At 36.6% G+C, this 21,519-nt stretch overlaps 1 protein-coding gene across 2 annotated transcripts in view; it reads left to right on the forward strand.

Annotated features, from left to right (window-relative positions):
* Window positions 1-1,726: 1,726 nt before the first annotated feature.
* The window catches only part of LOC133578513 (solute carrier family 22 member 7-like), a 34,066-nt gene continuing 14,273 nt past the window's right edge, over window positions 1,727-21,519 (forward strand). Inside the window, exons 1-6 of one of the 2 annotated variants that reach the window (XM_061933056.2) lie at window positions 1,727-2,339; window positions 4,073-4,176; window positions 10,619-10,773; window positions 13,359-13,527; window positions 13,598-13,721; window positions 13,898-13,989. In XM_061933056.2, coding sequence (XP_061789040.1) covers window positions 1,959-2,339; window positions 4,073-4,176; window positions 10,619-10,773; window positions 13,359-13,527; window positions 13,598-13,721; window positions 13,898-13,989 — 1,025 coding nt within the window. In that variant the 5' untranslated portion in view covers window positions 1,727-1,958. The remainder of the gene's footprint in view (window positions 2,340-4,072; window positions 4,177-10,618; window positions 10,774-13,358; window positions 13,528-13,597; window positions 13,722-13,897; window positions 13,990-21,519) is intronic. The other variant, XM_061932977.2, reaches the window with a different exon arrangement.

Below are 21,519 nucleotides of genomic sequence, written 5' to 3' on the forward strand. Positions count from 1 at the left end.
TGATTATACAGGGAACGAACTGCCACAATAAGACAGTCCGTTGCCCCATACTCTCTGAGCACTCCCCACAGGACTTCCCGAAATGCAATACTGTACTTCCTAAAAATAGAACCAAGGGGGAGAAGGTAAAGCGCAAATAAAATTGGGGCAAGGATTGAGCCCTGGGGGACCCCATGTGGTAAAGGAGCTGTGGAAGACATAAAACTGTCTACTTTTACACAAAAACTCCTGTCGGTTAGGTACGACCGGAACCAGTTGAGGGCGGCGCCCTTAATGCCCACACAGTTCTCAAGACGAGTGATTAAGGTGGCGTGGTCGACGGTGTCGAACGCAGCAGACAGATCTAAAAGCACCAGGACAACATATTTACCAGAATCAGTTGACAGGAGGATATCGTTAAAAACTTTTAGAAGCGCTGACTCTGTGCTGTGGAGGGCTTTAAAACCGGACTGGAACAGCTCAGTGATACCATTATCCTCTAAGAAGGGCAACAACTGACTGTAGACAACCTTCTCTAATATTTTGGAAATGTATGGAAGATTAGAGATAGGTCTGAGGTTAGAGAGGAGAGAGGGGTCGAGGCTTGGTTTTTTAAGTAGAGGTCGTACCACTGCATGTTTAAACTCTACTGGAACTATTCCAGAAGAGAGGCTACTATTGATAATGTTAAGGACACTTGATCCAATAGTAGCAGATGAGACTCTAAGGCCCCCCACGCTTGACACCCTTAAGCTCAACACCTTGGCTGAGCCCAGAAATTCTGTCCATGAAAACGATGACTGGAACTGTTGACAAAAGACAGCCTTGGTGAAGACCAACATTCACTGGAACAGGATGGACTTACTGCTGGCAATGCGAATCCGACTCAGAATCAGAATCAGAATCAGCTTTATTGTCATTACGCAAGGTAACGAGATTGAGGCCATTCCATACAGTGCGATGTGTGCATGCTAGAAAAACAATGTGCAAATATATAAAAATATAAAAAATGTAGAAGTGCAATGAATATGGTGTGAAATGAATATATACATGAAAAACAAAAAAACAAAAACAGGGTGGTTGGTGGAATGGGTTATTGCACCGAAGAGAAGGCAGTTATGAGGGACAATGGGGCAGTCCGTTCAGGATGGTTATGGCCCTGGGGAAGAAGCTGTTCTTTAGCCTGTTTGTTTTGGTTTTAATGCACCTGTAGCGCTTCCCAGAGGGCAGCAGGTGGAACAGGTCAGAGCCAGGGTGGGTGCTGTCCTTGATGATGGCACTGGCTCTGTTGAGGCAGCGGGAGGTGTAGATGTCCGTCAGAGAGGGGAGAGGGCGGCCGATGATCTTCTGAGCCGTCTTGACCACTCTTTGCAGCCTCTCCCTGTCTGCTGCAGTGCAGCTGCCGTACCATACCGTAATACAGTAGGTCAGCAGTAGGTCAGCAAACTCCTGCTGCAGTTGTACAAAGACTGAAGTTCTTATCCTGCCAAAACCAGGAAAAGTCTGCATTTATCTGATCTTGTTCATGGCCGCTGTTCCATCAGAGAATTTGTTGGTGGCAGGCCATGTATTAAAGGTTTGAAGTTCTTGCTTTTGGAGATGGTCTAACGCTGGATCTTAAGGTGTACCAAGGAAAGGGTCACAAGTTGCAGACTTGCTTTGTCAATGCAGATACAGATTAGAGAAAAACATGCATGATAACAAGACAACAACAAACAATGTACTACTATCTGGAGTACTGCCAGTGTAGGTACTCTGTGTCTCTCAGGGTAAGTCCAGCATGTATGATGGTAGATAGAAAGTACTTCCATGAGGATGACAGTTACCTTCATCCATCATGTTTAGATGGCTACTGAATATGTCAACCATTCAGCGCCAGGGTTTTGTAAGTGACGTCCAAAGGTGCAGCAGGAGTTAATGATAACGCTTTGGTAGAAAAGCTGCAGGTCAGCAGGCGAGCCGGCCAGGAGCAAGCCAGGATGAACTTTGACGACACCTTAGAGGACGTTGGCAGCTTTGGAACTTTTCAGCTCGTTCTCATCGTCCTGCTCGCTAGCCCGCGGATCGTGCTCCCGTGTCACTTCCTGCTCAATAACTTCATCGCGGCGGTTCCCCCTCACCGCTGCGACATCAGCCAGCTGGACCACGGGGCTCTCTGGAGGAACTTGAGCGAGGCCCAGCGGGTGGCCGTCAGCGTTCCTCTGAACGACGATGGCGAGCCGCAAGGCTGCAGGATGTTTGCCACACCTCAATTCCAAATGTTGGAAAACATTTCTGATGCCGACAAACTTCCGACGACCGCCTGTCAGCACGGATGGACTTACCTCAACCACAGCTCCTCCTTCTCGCTGGCCACCGAAGTACTCCGTCTTTTACCTTCTACGTACATGTACTCTACTAGTTCTCTTACTATTTAATCATTTATCTTCTACATACATGTACTCTAAATATTAGTACTTCATGTGTTACCTTCTAGCTATGTACTCTTTAGTATTATCATAGTTGATCTAGAACAGAGGTCTTCAACAGGGTCCCTCGAGGGTCCACAGAAGTACTACAGGGCTGTCTGAAAAATGTTATTTTTTGAAAATATAGTTTTAATATTCCCTGCAACTTTTCCACGAATATAATGTGTAAAAAAAAACCATTATTATGGATTCAACACCCAAAGGTGTACTTCATAAAGGACTAGAGATGCGCGGATAGGCAATTATTTCATCCGCAACCGCATCAGAAAGTCGTCAACCATCCGCCATCCACCCGATCTAACATTTAATCAGAACCGCACCCGCCCGTTGTTATATATCTAATATAGACGATGCAAGGCATTAGTGAGGTTATAAAGCTTTTGCCTGTTAAAGAAAGGAGACTGATCCAATGCAGCACAGACATTCGCGTGCCACGCTGTCACAGCCCAGACGCACACCAGTGCGCAATCATATGGGAGCCGCGTGGAGCGCACCTCCAAGCGCATCTCGCTGCCGGCGACGGCCGGGTATGGGCCCGACGCTCCAGCGCCATCCATTTTCAGGGCTAGTTGATTCGGCAGGTGGGTTGTTACACACTCCTTAGCGGGTTCCGACTTCCATGGCCACCGTCCTGCTGTCTATATCAACCAGGGTGAGCCCCACCCCTTTCGTGAGCGCACTGCGCGCGGAGTGACCCCTGTTACGCGCCCCCGGCAACAGGGGTGGCGGGCAGGTAAGCTGCGCGGGCGGAGCGCGCGGAGTGACCCCTGTTACGAGCCCCCGGCAACAGGGGTGGCGGGCAGGTAAGCTGCGCGGGCGGAGTGACCCCTGTTACGAGCCCCCGGCCACGGGGGTGGCGGGCAGGTAAGCTGCTTACCTGCTGCGCGTGACGCCGGCCACGGCGAAGGCGGACGATGCGGGGTGTCGGTGCGGTGGGCGCGGTGGTGACCCTGGACGTGCGTCGGGCCCTTCTCGAGGATCGCCTCAGCTACGGCTCCCGGTGGGGCCGTCTCGGGGGGAAGGGGCCTCGGTCCCGGACCCCGGCGAGGCGTCCCTTCTCCGCTCCGTAAAAGTATCCATCTCTTTTTTTTCTTCTTCTTCTTCTGTTGTGGCATATGCTGCAGGTGCCTGCTCGTTTTTCGTATGTGGGTAACAACATTTAACTATGTATATATATTTCCGAATTGGTTTAACTGCCACCCGCCTGAATCTATTTAAAATCTAATTTTTTTTTTTATTTCAACCGCCCGACCCGACCCGCGGATAAAATCTAATTTTTTTTTATTTCAACCGCCCGACCCGACCCGCGGATAAAATCTAATTTTTTTTTATTTCAACCGCCCGACCCGACCCGCGGATAAAATCTTTTTTTTTTTTTATTTCAACCGCCCGATCCGCGGATAATCCGCGGACTCCGCGGTTGTGTCCGCAAACCGCGCATCTCTATAAAGGACAGAACCATACTCAGTGTACCGTGCAGGTTCACAGTAAAAAAAATACTAAATGTTAATAATAATAAACTCATTGTTACATTTAGGATCGCTAGCGATTAGCAGTGATATACTGTATTGTTTGTTTTGGGTTCTCGGGTGTGCGTTACTAACAGTTGTGTCTTTGTGTGTCAGTGGGATCTGGTGTGTGACTGGAAACATCTCCCCAAGATGACCAGCACCATCTTCTTCATTGGGGTCATGATGGGCGCCGTGGTGTTCGGCGTGTTGTCTGACAAGTGCGTACATCAAACATTTGTCAAGTTGCTGCCTGAAGAAAGGAAGTAACGAGGATCTGATATTGTTTGACGTTTGCAGTTACAGCTGATAATTTTGGCAGTTATATCTGATAATGTTTGCAGTTATATATGATACAGTTTGCGGTTATATCTGATCATGTCCACAGTTATATCTGATAATGTTTGCAGTTACAGTATATCTGATAATGTCGGTTGTTATATCTGATAATGTTTGCAGTTATATCTGATAATGTTTGCAGTTATATATTATAATGTCGGCAGCCATATCTGATAATGTTGGCAGTTATATCTGATAATGTTTGCAGTTATATAATATAATGTTGGCAGTCATATCTGATAATGTTGGCAGTTATATCTGATCATGTTTGCAGTTATATCTGATAATGTCCACAGTTATATCTGATAATTTCCACAGTTATATCTGATAATGTTTGCAGTTATATCTGATAATGTCGGAAGGCATATCTGATTATGTTGGCAGTTATATCTGATAATGTTTGCAGTTATATCTGATAAAGTTTGAAGTTACGTCTGACAAAGTTTGCAGTTATATCTGATACTGTACGCAGTTATATCTGATAAGGTTTGAAGTTGCATCTGACAATGTTTGCAGTTATATCTGATAATGTCCACAGTTATATCTGATAATGTTTGCAGTTATATCTGATAATGTTTGCAGTTACATCTAAAAATGTTGGCAGTTATATCTGGTAATGTGTGATGTTATATCTGATAATGTTTGCAGTTATATCTGATAATGTCCGCAATTATATCTGATAATGTTTGCAGTTATATCTGATAATGTTTGCAGTTATATAATATAATGTTGGCAGTCATATCTAATAATGTTGGCAGTTATATCTGATAATGTTGGCAGTTATATCTGATAATGTTTGCAGTTATATCTGATAATGTCCGCAGTTATATCTGATAATTTCCGCAGTTATATCTGATAATGTTTGCAGTTATATCTGATAATGTTGGCAGTCATATCTGATTATGTTGGCAGTTATATCTGATAATGTTTGCAGTTATATCTGATAAAGTTTGAAGTTACATCTGACAAAGTTTGCAGTTATATCTGATAAGGTTTGAAGTTGCATCTGACAATGTTTGCAGTTATATCTGATAATGTCCGCAGTTATATCTGATAATGTTTGCAGTTATATCTGATAATGTTAGCAGTTATATCTAAAAATGTTGGCAGTTATATCTGGTAATGTGTGATGTTATATCTGATAATGTTGGCAGTTATAACTGATAATGTTGTCAGTTATATTTGATAATGTTGGCAATTATAACTGATAATGTTGGCAGTTATATCTGATAATGTCCGCAGTTATATCTGATAATTTCCGCAGTTATATCTGATAATGTTTGCAGTTATATCTGATAATGTTGGCAGTCATATCTGATTATGTTGGCAGTTATATCTGATAATGTTTGCAGTTATATCTGATAAAGTTTGAAGTTACATCTGACAAAGTTTGCAGTTATATCTGATAAGGTTTGAAGTTGCATCTGACAATGTTTGCAGTTATATCTGATAATGTCCGCAGTTATATCTGATAATGTTTGCAGTTATATCTGATAATGTTAGCAGTTACATCTAAAAATGTTGGCAGTTATATCTGGTAATGTGTGATGTTATATCTGATAATGTTGGCAGTTATAACTGATAATGTTGTCAGTTATATTTGATAATGTTGGCAGTTATAACTGATAATGTTGGCAGTTATATCTGATAATGTTGGCAGTTATATCTGATAATACATGCAGTTATATCTGATAATGTTGGCAGTTATATCTGATAATGTTTGCAGTTATATCTGATAAAGTTTGAAGTTACATCTGACAAACTTTGCAGTTATATCTGATAAGGTTTGAAGTTGCATCTGACAATGTTTGCGGTTATATCTGATAATGTCCGCAGTTATATCTGATAATGTTTGCAGTTATATCTGATAATGTTAGCAGTTACATCTAAAAATGTTGGCAGTTATATCTGGTAATGTGTGATGTTATATCTGATAGTGTTGGCAGTTATAACTGATAATGTTGGCAGTTATATTTGATAATGTTGGCAGTTATATCTGATAATGTTGGCAGTTATATCTGATAATGTTGGCAGTTATATCTGATAACGTTGGCAGTTATATCTGATATTGTTGGCAGTTATATCTGATAATGTTGGCAGTTATATCTGATATTGTTGGCAGTTATATCTGATAATGTTTGCAGTTATATCTGATAATACATGCAGTTATCTCCGATAATGTTGGCAGTTATATTTGATAATGTTGGCAGTTATATCTGATGATGTTGGCAGTTATATCTGATAATGTTGGCAGTTATATCTGATAATGTTGGCAGTTATATTTGATAATGTTTGCAGTTATATCTGATAAAGTTTGAAGTTACATCTGACAAAGTTTGCAGTTATATCTGATAAGGTTTGAAGTTGCATCTGACAATGTTTGCAGTTATATCTGATAATGTCCGCAGATATATCTGATAATGTTTGCAGTTATATCTGATAATGTTAGCAGTTACATCTAAAAATGTTGGCAGTTATATCTGGTAATGTGTGATGTTATATCTGATAATGTTGGCAGTTATAACTGATAATGTTGTCAGTTATATTTGATAATGTTGGCAGTTATAACTGATAATGTTGGCAGTTATATCTGATAATGTTGGCAGTTATATCTGATAATGTTGGCAGTTATATCTGATAATGTTGGCAGTTATATCTGATAATGTTTGCAGTTATATCTGATAAAGTTTGAAGTTACATCTGACAAACTTTGCAGTTATATCTGATAAGGTTTGAAGTTGCATCTGACAATGTTTGCGGTTATATCTGATAATGTCCGCAGTTATATCTGATAATGTTTGCAGTTATATCTGATAATGTTAGCAGTTACATCTAAAAATGTTGGCAGTTATATCTGGTAATGTGTGATGTTATATCTGGTAGTGTTGGCAGTTATAACTGATAATGTTGGCAGTTATATCTGATATTGTTGGCAGTTATATCTGATAATGTTTGCAGTTATATCTGATAATACATGCAGTTATCTCTGATAATGTTGGCAGTTATATTTGATAATGTTGGCAGTTATATCTGATAATGTTGGCAGTTATATCTGATAACGTTGGCAGTTATATCTGATATTGTTGGCAGTTATATCTGATAATGTTGGCAGTTATATCTGATAATACATGCAGTTATCTCTGATAATGTTGGCAGTTATATTTGATAATGTTGGCAGTTATATCTGATGATGTTGGCAGTTATATCTGATAATGTTGGCATTTATATCTGATAATGTTGGCAGTTATATCTGATATTGTTGGCAGTTATATCTGATAATGTTGGCAGTTATATCTGATATTGTTGGCAGTTATATCTGATAATGTTTGCAGTTATATCTGATCATGTTTGCAGTTATATCTGATAATACATGCAGTTATCTCTGATCATGTTGGCAGTTATATGTGATAATGTTCGCAGTTATATCTGATAATGTTTGCAGTTATATCTGATAATGTCGGCAGTCATATCTGATTATGTTGGCAGTTATATCTGATAATGTTTGCAGTTATATCTGATAAAGTTTGAAGTTACATCTGACAAAGTTTGCCGTTATATCTGATAATGTCCGCAGTTGTATCTGATAAGGTTTGAAGTTGCATCTGACAATGTTTGCAGTTATATCTGATAATGTCCGCAGTTATATCTGATAATGTTTGCAGTTATATCTGATAATGTTTGCAGTTACATCTAAAAATGTTGGCAGTTTTATCTGGTAATGTGTGATGTTATATCTGATAATGTTGGCAGTTATAACTGATAATGTTGGCAGTTATATTTGATAATGTTGGCAGTTATATCTGATAATGTTGGCAGTTATATCTGATAATGTTGGCAGTTATATCTGATAACGTTGGCAGTTATATCTGATATTGTTGGCAGTTATATCTGATAATGTTGGCAGTTATATCTGATATTGTTGGCAGTTATATCTGATAATGTTTGCAGTTATATCTGATAATACATGCAGTTATCTCTGATAATGTTGGCAGTTATATTTGATAATGTTGGCAGTTATATCTGATGATGTTGGCAGTTATATCTGATAATGTTGGCAGTTATATCTGATAATGTTGGCAGTTATATCTGATAATGTTTGCAGTTATATCTGATAAAGTTTGAAGTTACATCTGACAAAGTTTGCAGTTATATCTGATAAGGTTTGAAGTTGCATCTGACAATGTTTGCAGTTATATCTGATAATGTCCGCAGATATATCTGATAATGTTTGCAGTTATATCTGATAATGTTAGCAGTTACATCTAAAAATGTTGGCAGTTATATCTGGTAATGTGTGATGTTATATCTGATAATGTTGGCAGTTATAACTGATAATGTTGTCAGTTATATTTGATAATGTTGGCAGTTATAACTGATAATGTTGGCAGTTATATCTGATAATGTTGGCAGTTATATCTGATAATGTTGGCAGTTATATCTGATAATGTTGGCAGTTATATCTGATAATGTTTGCAGTTATATCTGATAAAGTTTGAAGTTACATCTGACAAACTTTGCAGTTATATCTGATAAGGTTTGAAGTTGCATCTGACAATGTTTGCGGTTATTTCTGATAATGTCCGCAGTTATATCTGATAATGTTTGCAGTTATATCTGATAATGTTAGCAGTTACATCTAAAAATGTTGGCAGTTATATCTGGTAATGTGTGATGTTATATCTGATAGTGTTGGCAGTTATAACTGATAATGTTGGCAGTTATATCTGATATTGTTGGCAGTTATATCTGATAATGTTTGCAGTTATATCTGATAATACATGCAGTTATCTCTGATAATGTTGGCAGTTATATTTGATAATGTTGGCAGTTATATCTGATAATGTTGGCAGTTATATCTGATAACGTTGGCAGTTATATCTGATATTGTTGGCAGTTATATCTGATAATGTTGGCAGTTATATCTGATAATACATGCAGTTATCTCTGATAATGTTGGCAGTTATATTTGATAATGTTGGCAGTTATATCTGATGATGTTGGCAGTTATATCTGATAATGTTGGCATTTATATCTGATAATGTTGGCAGTTATATCTGATATTGTTGGCAGTTATATCTGATAATGTTGGCAGTTATATCTGATATTGTTGGCAGTTATATCTGATAATGTTTGCAGTTATATCTGATAATGTCCGCAGTTATATCTGATACTGTTTGCAGTTATATCTGATAATGTTTGCAGTTATATAATATAATGTTGGCAGTCATATCTGATAATGTTGGCAGTTATATCTGATAATGTTGGCAGTTATATCTGATAATTTTTGCAGTTATATCTGATAATGTTCACAGTTATATCTGATCATTTCCGCAGTTATATCTGATAATGTTTGCAGTTATATCTGATAATGTCGGCAGTCATATCTGATTATGTTGGCAGTTATATCTGATAATGTTTGCAGTTATGTCTGATAAAGTTTGAAGTTATGTCTGACAAAGTTTGCAGTTATATCTGATACTGTCCACAGTTATATCTGATAAGGTTTGAAGTTGCATCTGACAATGTTTGCAGTTATATCTGATAATGTCCACAGTTATATCTGATAATGTTTGCAGTTATATTTGATAATGTTTGCAGTTACATCTAAAAATGTTGGCAGTTTTATCTGGTAATGTGTGATGTTATATCTGATAATGTTGGCAGTTATAACTGATAATGTTGGCAGTTATATTTGATAATGTTGGCAGTTATATCTGATAATGTTGGCAGTTATATCTGATATTGTTGGCAGTTATATCTGATAATGTTTGCAGTTATATCTGATAATACATGCAGTTATCTCAGATTATGTTGGCAGTTATATCTGATAATGTTTGCAGTTATATCTGATAATACATGCAGTTATATCTGATAATGTTGGCAGTTATATCTGATATTGTTGGCAGTTATATCTGATCTTGTTGGCAGTTATATCTGATAATGTTTGCAGTTATATCTGATAATACATGCAGTTATCTCTGATAATGTTGGCAGTTATATCTGATAATGTTTGCAGTTATATCTGATAATACATGCAGTTATCTCTGATAATATTGGCAGTTATATGTGATATTGTTGGCAGTTATATCTGATAATGTTTGCAGTTATATCTGATAATACATGCAGTTATCTCTGATAATGTTGGCAGTTATATCTGATAATGTTTGCAGTTATATCTGATAATACATGCAGTTATCTCTGATAATATTGGCAGTTATATGTGAAATTGTTGGCAGTTATATCTGATAATGTTTGCAGTTATATCTGATAATACATGCAGTTATATCTGATAATGTTGGCAGTTATATCTGATAATGTTTGCAGTTACGGGAGGAAACGCTGCCTCTTGGCGTCGTACATCATCGGCATGACGTTTGGCTTCTGCAGCGCCTTCGCAAAGTCGTACGTGATGTTTGCTGCTCTCAGGTTCCTGTCTGGGGTCGGACTGACGGGGATCAGCATCACCGCCTTCACCCTCAGTGAGCTTCACCTTTGACCCCACCACTGATACATCATCGTTTATCATTGTCATCTTTCATTTCTATTTGTAGTCAACACAAAAACCAACAAGTTCATTTTTTTACTGCAAAAAAAATCAACCAACATTCCTTTATATATATATATATATATATATATATATATATTTATATATATATATATATATATATATATATATATATATATATATATATATATATATTTATATATATATGTATGTGTGGGGAAAAAAATCACAAGACTATTTCATCTCTACAGGCCTGTTTCATGAGGGGGGGTACCCTCAATCATCAGGAGATTTTAATGGGAGCATTCGCATACCATGGTTTATATAGGGCACAGAGTGGGTGGGTACAGGCTGGCGTAGGGGCGTGGTGATTGGCTCATGTGTTACCTAGGAGGTGTTTCCGTCTGTGGCGGCATGCTGTTACAATTTCGCTGCGCTTGTTGAGGGATGACAGGTCTGGACGGTAAATAATAAACAATTTCTCTTTCAAGTATAGGTTGCATCTTTTATTACCACTATTGTAAGGTGTGCTGGATGCAAGAATTTGCCATGTTATTGAATATTCAACATTATTGTCTTTGAGGTCCCAAATGTGTTTGCTGAGTTCTGTGGTATTTCGCAGGTTTTGGTTCCTGAAAGAAGCCTTGTGATTGTTCCATCTGGTTTTGAATTCTCCCTCAGTTAATCCTACATATGTGTCGGATGTGTTAATGTCCTTGCGTTGTACCTTAGATTGGTAGACAACTGATGTTTGTAAGCACCCCCCGTTGAGAGGGCAATCAGGTTTCTTTCGACAGCTACAGCCTTTGTTGGTTTTGGAGTCGCTCTGTCCGGGGGCCGACGGCTCATTTGCAATTGTTTTGTTGTGGTTTGAGATGATTTGTCGTATATTGTTCATACAGCTGTAGCTCAATTTAATGTTGTTCTTGTTGAATACTTTTCTTAGGGTGTTGTCTTTGGGAAAGTGTTTGTCAATCAGATTGAGGAATTTGTGTCCAATGTTAGTTGAGACGTTTTTGCTGTATGGGGGGTTGTACCAGATGATGTCGTTTCGTTTTCTGTTCTTTTTTGGCTGGTTTCCTGGCGTGGGTTCATAGGTGAGGGTGAAATTGTATCCGCTTTCATCAAGGGCTTTTTGGTACGGGGGGGTTGCTTGGTCAAATTCAGCTTTGCTAGATGACAGCATCGATAGCCTTTTATTAATTCCGGTAGGTATTCTTTTCGTGGTGGTGGGTGGGTGGTTGCTGTCATGGTGCACGTATTGGAGTGTTGTGTTGGGTTTCGTGAATGGTTGGTAGCTGTTATTTCTCAGGTTGAAAGTGACGTCAAGGAAGTTGACGGTTTGCTTGTTGGCTTCAATCGTGATCCGTAGGCCGTTCTCTTTGAAAATTTGGCATATGCCCTTCTTGGTATTCTCGCTGCTCCTTGGCGAGGCGCGACACACTGCCAGTCCGTCATCACGGTAAATACCAAGGTTCAGATTGAGGCTAGCGAGCTGGGAGAGGAGGAAACTCCCAACGAGTTCACACGTTTCTGCTCCGTCACCTATGAACCCACGCCAGGAAACCAGCCAAAAAAGAACAGAAAACGAAACGACATCATCTGGTACAACCCCCCATACAGCAAAAACGTCTCAACTAACATTGGACACAAATTCCTCAATCTGATTGACAAACACTTTCCCAAAGACAACACCCTAAGAAAAGTATTCAACAAGAACAACATTAAATTGAGCTACAGCTGTATGAACAATATACGACAAATCATCTCAAACCACAACAAAACAATTGCAAATGAGCCGTCGGCCCCCGGACAGAGCGACTCCAAAACCAACAAAGGCTGTAGCTGTCGAAAGAAACCTGATTGCCCTCTCAACGGGGGGTGCTTACAAACATCAGTTGTCTACCAATCTAAGGTAACACGCAAGGACATTAACACATCCGACACATATGTAGGATTAACCGAGGGAGAATTCAAAACCAGATGGAACAATCACAAGGCTTCTTTCAGGAACCAAAACCTGCGGAATACCACAGAACTCAGCAAACACATTTGGGACCTCAAAGACAATAATGTTGAATATTCAATAACATGGCAAATTCTTGCATCCAGCACACCTTACAATAGTGGTAATAAAAGATGCAACCTATGCTTGAAAGAGAAACTGTTTATTATTTACCGTCCAGACCTGTCATCCCTCAACAAGCGCAGCGAAATTGTAACAGCATGCCGCCACAGACGGAAACACCTCCTAGGTAACACATGAGCCAATCACCACGCCCCTACGCCAGCCTGTACCCACCCACTCTGTGCCCTATATAAACCATGGTATGCGAATGCTCCCATTAAAATCTCCTGATGATTGAGGGTACCCTCCCTCATGAAACAGGGCTGTAGAGATGAAATAGTCTTGTGATTTTTTTTCCCACACATACATATATATATATATATATATATATATATATATATATATATATATACATGTATATATATATATATATAATATATATATATATATATACACATGAATATTTGATATTTGTTGGTATTTGGTTTCAGACATGGAGTGGGTGGACGCGGCCCACAGGTCGTTAGTCTGCGTGATCTCTAGTCTGATGTGGTCCTTGGGCAACATGCTGCTTGGCGCCTCGGCCTACCTGGTCCAGGACTGGCGGGCCCTGGTCATGACGGTGACGTCACCCCTGATCCTCGCTACCCTCACGTGGTGGTCAGTCCCCGGTCTCAAGGTCGAGGTCATATTTGGGCCATTTTCACGACAGTGTTCCGTGGACTTTTAGGTGGCTTCCGGAATCTTCTCGCTGGCTTTTGGCGAACGGGCGAGTGGAGGAGGCGGAGTTCTACCTGGACAAATGTGCAGCCATGAACAAGAGAGGAAAGTTATCCACCAAACTCAAACTGCAGGTGCACTTTTACGCTGTTTTTCCCACCTGCGCCACTAGAGGGCGCCACAGTTGCCATTATGCAAATGATCATGAAGATTAAATTCATGTACTGGTGATGAAGTGAATGATTATGAATAATAATTTTAATGTACAGGTGATGAAGTGAATGAATATGAATAATAATTCCATGCACAGGTGAAGCCCAGCAAGGTTCAAAAGTATACGTACCTTCACCTGGTGAAGACACCAAAGCTAAGGCGGCTAACGCTAATCATGGGACTGGTGTGGTAAGTTGGTCACATGACCTTCACTTTCATACTTCAGCTGGTGAAATATATTCATTGTTTCATGCATCCCCTAATCAATAGTCTTATTTATTATGTCATTCATCCCCTAATCAATAGTCTTATTTATTATTTCATTCATCTCCTAATCAATAGTCTTATTTATTATTTCATTCATCCCCTAATCAATAGTCTTATTTATTATTTCATTCATCCCCTAATCAATAGTCTTATTTATTATTTCATTCATCCCCTAATTAATAGTCTTATTTATTATTTCATTCATCCCCTAATCAATAGTCTTATTTATTATTTCATTCATCCCCTAATCAATAGTCTTATTTATTATTTCATTCATCCCCTAATCAATAGTCTTATTTATTATTTCATTCATCCCCTAATCAATAGTCTTATTTATTATTTCATTCATCCCCTAATCAATAGTCTTATTTATTATTTCATTCATCCCCTAATCAATAGTCTTATTTATTATTTAATTCATCCCCTAATCAATAGTCTTATTTATTATTTCATTCATCCCCTAATCAATAGTCTTATTTATTATTTCATTCATCCCCTAATTAATAGTCTTATTTATTATTTCATTCATCCCCTAATCAATAGTCTTATTTATTATTTCATTCATCCCCTAATCAATAGTCTTATTTATTATTTCATTAAACCCCTAATTAATAGTCTTATTTATTATTTAATTCATCCCCTAATCAATAGTCTTATTTATTATTTAATTCATCCCCTAATCAATAGTCTTATTTATTATTTCATTCATCTCCTAATCAATAGTCTTATTTATTATTTCATTAATCCCCTAATCAATAGTCTTATTTATTATTTCATTATTCCCCTAATTAATAGTCTTATTTATTATTTAATTCATCCCCTAATCAATAGTCTTATTTATTATTTCATTAATCCCCTAATTAATAGTCTTATTTATTATTTAATTCATCCCCTAATCAACAGTCTTATTTATTATTTCATTAATCCCCTAATCAATAGTCTTATTTATTATTTAATTCATCCCCTAATCAATAGTCTTATTTATTATTTAATTCATCCCCTAATCAATAGTCTTATTTATTATTTCATTAATCCCCTAATTAATAGTCTTATTTATTATTTAATTCATTCCCTAATCAATAGTCTTATTTATTATTTCATTCATCCCCTAATCAATAGTCTTATTTATTATTTCATTCATCCCCTAATCAATAGTCTTATTTATTATTTAATTCATCCCCTAATCAATAGTCTTATTTATTATTTAATTCATCCCCTAATCAATAGTCTTATTTATTATTTCATTAATCCCCTAATTAATAGTCTTATTTATTATTTAATTCATTCCCTAATCAATAGTCTTATTTATTATTTCATTCATCCCCTAATCAATAGTCTTATTTATTATTTCATTCATCCCCTAATTAATAGTCTTATTTATTATTTAATTAATCCCCTAATCAATAGTCTTATTTATTAATTAATTCATCCCCTAATCAATAGTCTTATTTATTATTTCATTCATCCCATAATCAATAGTCTTATTTATTATTTCATTCATCCCCTAATCAATAGTCTTATGTATTATTTCATTCATCCCCTAATCAATAGTCTTATTTATTATTTCATTCATCCCCTAATCAATAGTCTTATTTATTATTTCATTCATCCCCTAATCAATAGTCTTATTTATTATTTCATTCATCCCCTAATCAATAGTCTTATTTATTATTTAATTAATCCCCTAATCAATAGTCTTATTTATTATTTCATTCATCCCCTAATCAATAGTCTTATTTATTATTTCATTCATCCCCTAATTAATAGTCTTATTTATTATTTAATTAATCCCCTAATCAATAGTCTTATTTATTATTTCATTCATCCCCTAATCAATAGTCTTATTTATTATTTAATTCATCCCCTAATCAATAGTCTTATTTATTATTTCATTCATCCCCTAATCAATAGTCTTATTTAGTACCATTCTGAATCTATTCAAATATTTTAATAAGTTTTTGTTTACGCTGTCAAACATCGTTTTAAATGAGTGAGATAAAACTTTAAATGTTGTATAAAACTTTCATCACAGATTGTTCATCATTTGCATTATTTACAATACTTTAACAAATATTTCATCTTCAGAAAGTCATTTCAAACATTTGATGAATGTTTTATTTCATTTATTCATTTTTAGGATCAAAACATTTGTATCGTCATACAGTATTTTATTCTGAAGGGAAACTTGGGTTTCCTTAATCAACCAATCAATCAATCAGTCAGTCAATCATTCAATCAGTCAATCAATCAATTAATCAATTATTCAATCAATCAATCAATCAATCAATCAGTCAGTCAGTCAGTCGGTCAGTAGTAGTAGTAGTCAGTCTGACTGACTACTACTACTACTACTACTACAACTACTACAAATACTATGGATACTACTACTGTCAATCTGATCCAAACACACATCCTACTACTATGACTATTACTGACTACTAGTACTACTACTACTACAAATACTACAACTACTACTACTACAAATACTACAACTTCTACTACTACAAATACTACTATGGATACTACTACTATCAATCTGATCCAAACACACATCCTACTACTATGACTATTACTGACTACTAGTACTACTACTATTACTTCCACAAATACTACTATGGATGCTTCTATTATCAATCTGATCTAAACACATATCCTACTACTATGACTACTACTTACTACTAGTACTACTACTACTACAACAACAACTACTACTACTACTACTACTACTACTACTACTACTACAAATACTACTATTGATACTACTACTATCAATCTGATCCAAACACACATCGTACTTCTATGACTACTACTGACTACTAGTACTACTACTACTACAAATACTACTATGGATACTACTACTATCAATCTGATCCAAACACACATCCTACTACTATGACTATTACTGACTATTAGTACTACTACTACTACTACAAATACTACAACTACTACTAATACAAATACTACTATGGATACTACTACTATCAATCTGATCCAAACGTACATCCTACTACTATGACTACTACTGACTACTAGTACTACTACTACTACAACTACTACTACTACTACTACTACTACTACTACTACAAATACTACTATGGATACTACTTCTGTCAATCTGATCCAAACGTACATCCTACTGCTATGACTACAACTGACTACTAGTACTACTACTACAACAACTACTACTACTACTACGACTACTACTACTACAAATACTACTATGAATACTACTACTATCAATCTGATCCAAACGTACATCCTACTACTATGACTACTACTACTACTACTATTACTTCCACAAATACTACTATGAATACTACTACTATCAATCTGATCCAAACGTACATCCTACTACTATGACTACTACTACTACTACTATTACTTCCACAAATACTATGATGGATGCTACTACTATCAATCTGATCCAAACACATATCCTACTACTATGACTACTAGTACTACTACTATTACAACTACTACTACTACTACTACTACTACTACTACTACAAATACTACTATGGATACTACTACTATCAATCTGATCCAAACACACATCCTACTACTATGACTACTACTGACTACTAGTACTACTACTACTACAAATGCTACTATGGATACTACTACTGTCAATCTGATCCAAACACACATCCTACTACTATGACTATTACTGACTATTAGTACTACTACTACTACAAATACTACAACTACTGCTACTACAAATACTACTATGGATACTACTACTGTCAATCTGATCCAAACACACATCCTACTACTATGACTATTACTGACTATTAGTACTACTACTACTACAAATACTACAACTACTACTAATACAAATACTACTATGGATACTACTACTATCAATCTGATCCAAACGTACATCCTACTACTATGACTACTACTGACTACTAGTACTACTACTATTACTTCCACAAATACTACTATGGATACTACTACTATCAATCTGATCCAAACACACATCATACTACTATGACTACTACTGACTACTACTACTACTACTACAACTACTACAAATACTACTATGGATACTACTACTATCAATCTGATCCAAACACACATCCTACTACTATGACTACTACTGACTACTAGTACTACTACTACTACAAATACTACTACTACTACTACTACTACAAATACTACTATGGATACTACTACTGTCAATCTGATCCAAACACACATCCTACTTCTATGACTATTACTGACTATTAGTACTACTACTACTACAAATACTACTACTACTACTACTACAAATACTACTATGGATACTACTACTATCAATCTGATCCAAACGTACATCCTACTACTATGACTACTACTGACTACAACTACTACTACTACTACTACTACAAATACTACTATGGATACTACTAGTATCAATCTGATCCAAACACATATCCTACTACTATGACTACTACTTACTACTAGTACTACTACTACTACAACTACTACTACTACTACTACTACTACTACTACTACTACAAATACTACTATGGATACTACTACTATCAATCTGATCCAAACGTACATCCTACTACTATGACTACTACTGACTACTACTGACTACTACTACTACTACTATTACTTCCACAAATACTACTATGGATACTACTACTATCAATCTGATCCAAACACATATCCTACTACTATGACTACTACTGACTACTAGTACTACTACTACTACAACTACTACTACGGATACTACTATGGATACTACTACTGTCAATCTGATCTGAACACACATCCTACTACTATGACTACTACTGACTACTACTACTACTAGTACTATTATTACAACTACATCTACAAATACTACTACGGATACTACTACTATCAATCTGATCCAAACACACATCCTACGACGACTAATAATAATATTCATCATCATCATCATAATAATAATAACCATAATACTATTACTACTACTAATACTAATAATAATAATAATAATAATTCTAGTATTACTACTAGTACTACTACTACCACTACTACTACGTCTACAAAAACTACTATGGATACTACTACTATCAATTTGATCCAAACACACATCCTACGACGACTAATAATAATATTCATCATCATCATAATAATAATAACCATAATGCTATTACTACTACTAATACTACTAATAAGAATAAGAATAATTCTAGTATTACTACTACTACTACTACTACTACAACAAATACTACTATGGATACTACTACTATCAATCTGATCCAAACACACATCCTACGACGACTAATAATAATATTCATCATCATCATAATAATAATAACCATAATACTATTACTACTACTAATACTACTAATAATAATAATAATAATTCTAGTATTATTACTACTACTTCTACTACTACTACAAATACTACTACTACTACTACTACAAATACTAATACTACTACTACTGTAAATACCACCATTACATACTACTACATACTACTACTATAAATACTATTACCACATACTACTGCTTCTACTATGAAAACTCATACATTTTACTACATGCTACTACTATATATATTACAATAAATATTGTTACTACATACTACTACAATTACTCTAAATACTACTACCACTACTACTACAACTACTATAAATACTACTATAGATACCAGTGACGTGCGCCTCACCTGCCATCATGGAAAGAAAAAAAATGTAGAAAGAAAAAAAATTAATTAAATTGTTATATGTATCCAGTGATTATACTATAAAGTTATTTTCCATTTAACTTCACCAGTTTTAGATTATTTGTATTCAAAATCGCTGAATTTTCACATTTGCCGTTCAAATACTGAGAAGAGACGGTGCGGTGAGCAGCAGCCAGTTGAGGCACGTCACTCAGTGCCTCAACATGGATTGCGCAATGACTCGGCTAACTGCTGGCCTGCTGTGCAGTGAAACCGTATTGCTATATGAATTATATTATACATTTCCATAGTTTAGTTAGCTGAGGTATATAATGTACAGTGTATTTTGTCAACAACTGTATGTGTGTAACGTATTTCTTGTGCTGAGCGATCATAAAACTGCTGCTGAGGCTCGCAGTAATCCCGCCTCCTGGTGCCGGTTAATGCACCCCCGCCGCAGAATGCCCCCCTCCATGGGGGCGCCACACCAACCAAAGCCCACACCCAAACCCTCCACGTGCAGGACCGAATCCACCCAAAAAAAGTCACTTAACAAGAAGCCAAAAAGTGCAAAAACAACAATGCTCGCGCCGGAGGAGCCGCGAACGACTGCAGGGACACAACATTAGGTACACCTGCAGACTGCAGCACGGATTTCATATTTCATTCATTCACAACTCCTCCAACACCAACACCACTGTTCCCGCACCATAATAACGTTTTTTTATTAAATGTGCTTTTTTGTGTGCTACAGTTTGTATGTGTAAAGTTAAAGTTAAGTTAAAGTAGCAATGATTGTCACACACACACACTAGGTGTGGTGAAATTTGTCCTCTGCATTTGACCCATCCCCTTGTTCACCCCCTGGGAGGTGAGGGGAGCAGTGGGCAGCAGCGGCGCCGCGCCCGGGAATAATTTTTGGTGATTTAACCCCCAATTCCAAGCCTTGATGCTGAGTGCCAAGCAGGGAAGAATGCTGGTATGAGCTTTTAAACATAACCCGTTAACTATCAATCTGATCCAAACACATATCCTACTACTATGACTACTACTGACTACTAGTACTACTACTACTACAACTACTACTACGGATACTACTATAGATACTACTACTGTCAATCTGATCCAAACACATATCCTACTACTATGACTACTACTGACTACTAGTACTACTACTACTACAACTACTACTACGGATACTACTATAGATACTACTACTGTCAATCTGATCCAAACACATATCCTACTACTATGACTACTACTGACTACTAGTACTACTACTACTACAACTACTACTACGGATACTACTATGGATACTACTACTGTCAATCTGATCTGAACACACATCCTACTACTATGACTACTACTGACTACTACTACTACTAGTACTATTATTACTACTACGTCTACAAATACTACTATGGATACTACTACTATCAATCTGATCCAAACACACATCCTACTTCTATGACTACTACTGACTACTACTACTACTAGTACTATTATTACTACTACGTCTACAAATACCACTATAGATACTACTACTATCAATCTGATCCAAACACACATCCTACTACTATGACTACTACTGACTACTACTACTACTAGTACTATTATTACGACTACGTCTACAAATACTACTATGGATACTACTACTATCAATCTGATCCAAACACACATCCTACGACGACTAATAATAATATTCATCATCATCATAATAATAATAACCATAATACTATTACTACTACTAATACTAAAAATAATAATAATAATAATTCTAGTATTACTACTAGTACTACTACTACCAC

The sequence above is a fragment of the Nerophis lumbriciformis genome, linkage group LG02 (assembly GCF_033978685.3).
Source record: "Nerophis lumbriciformis linkage group LG02, RoL_Nlum_v2.1, whole genome shotgun sequence".
NCBI lineage: Eukaryota > Metazoa > Chordata > Actinopteri > Syngnathiformes > Syngnathidae > Nerophis > Nerophis lumbriciformis.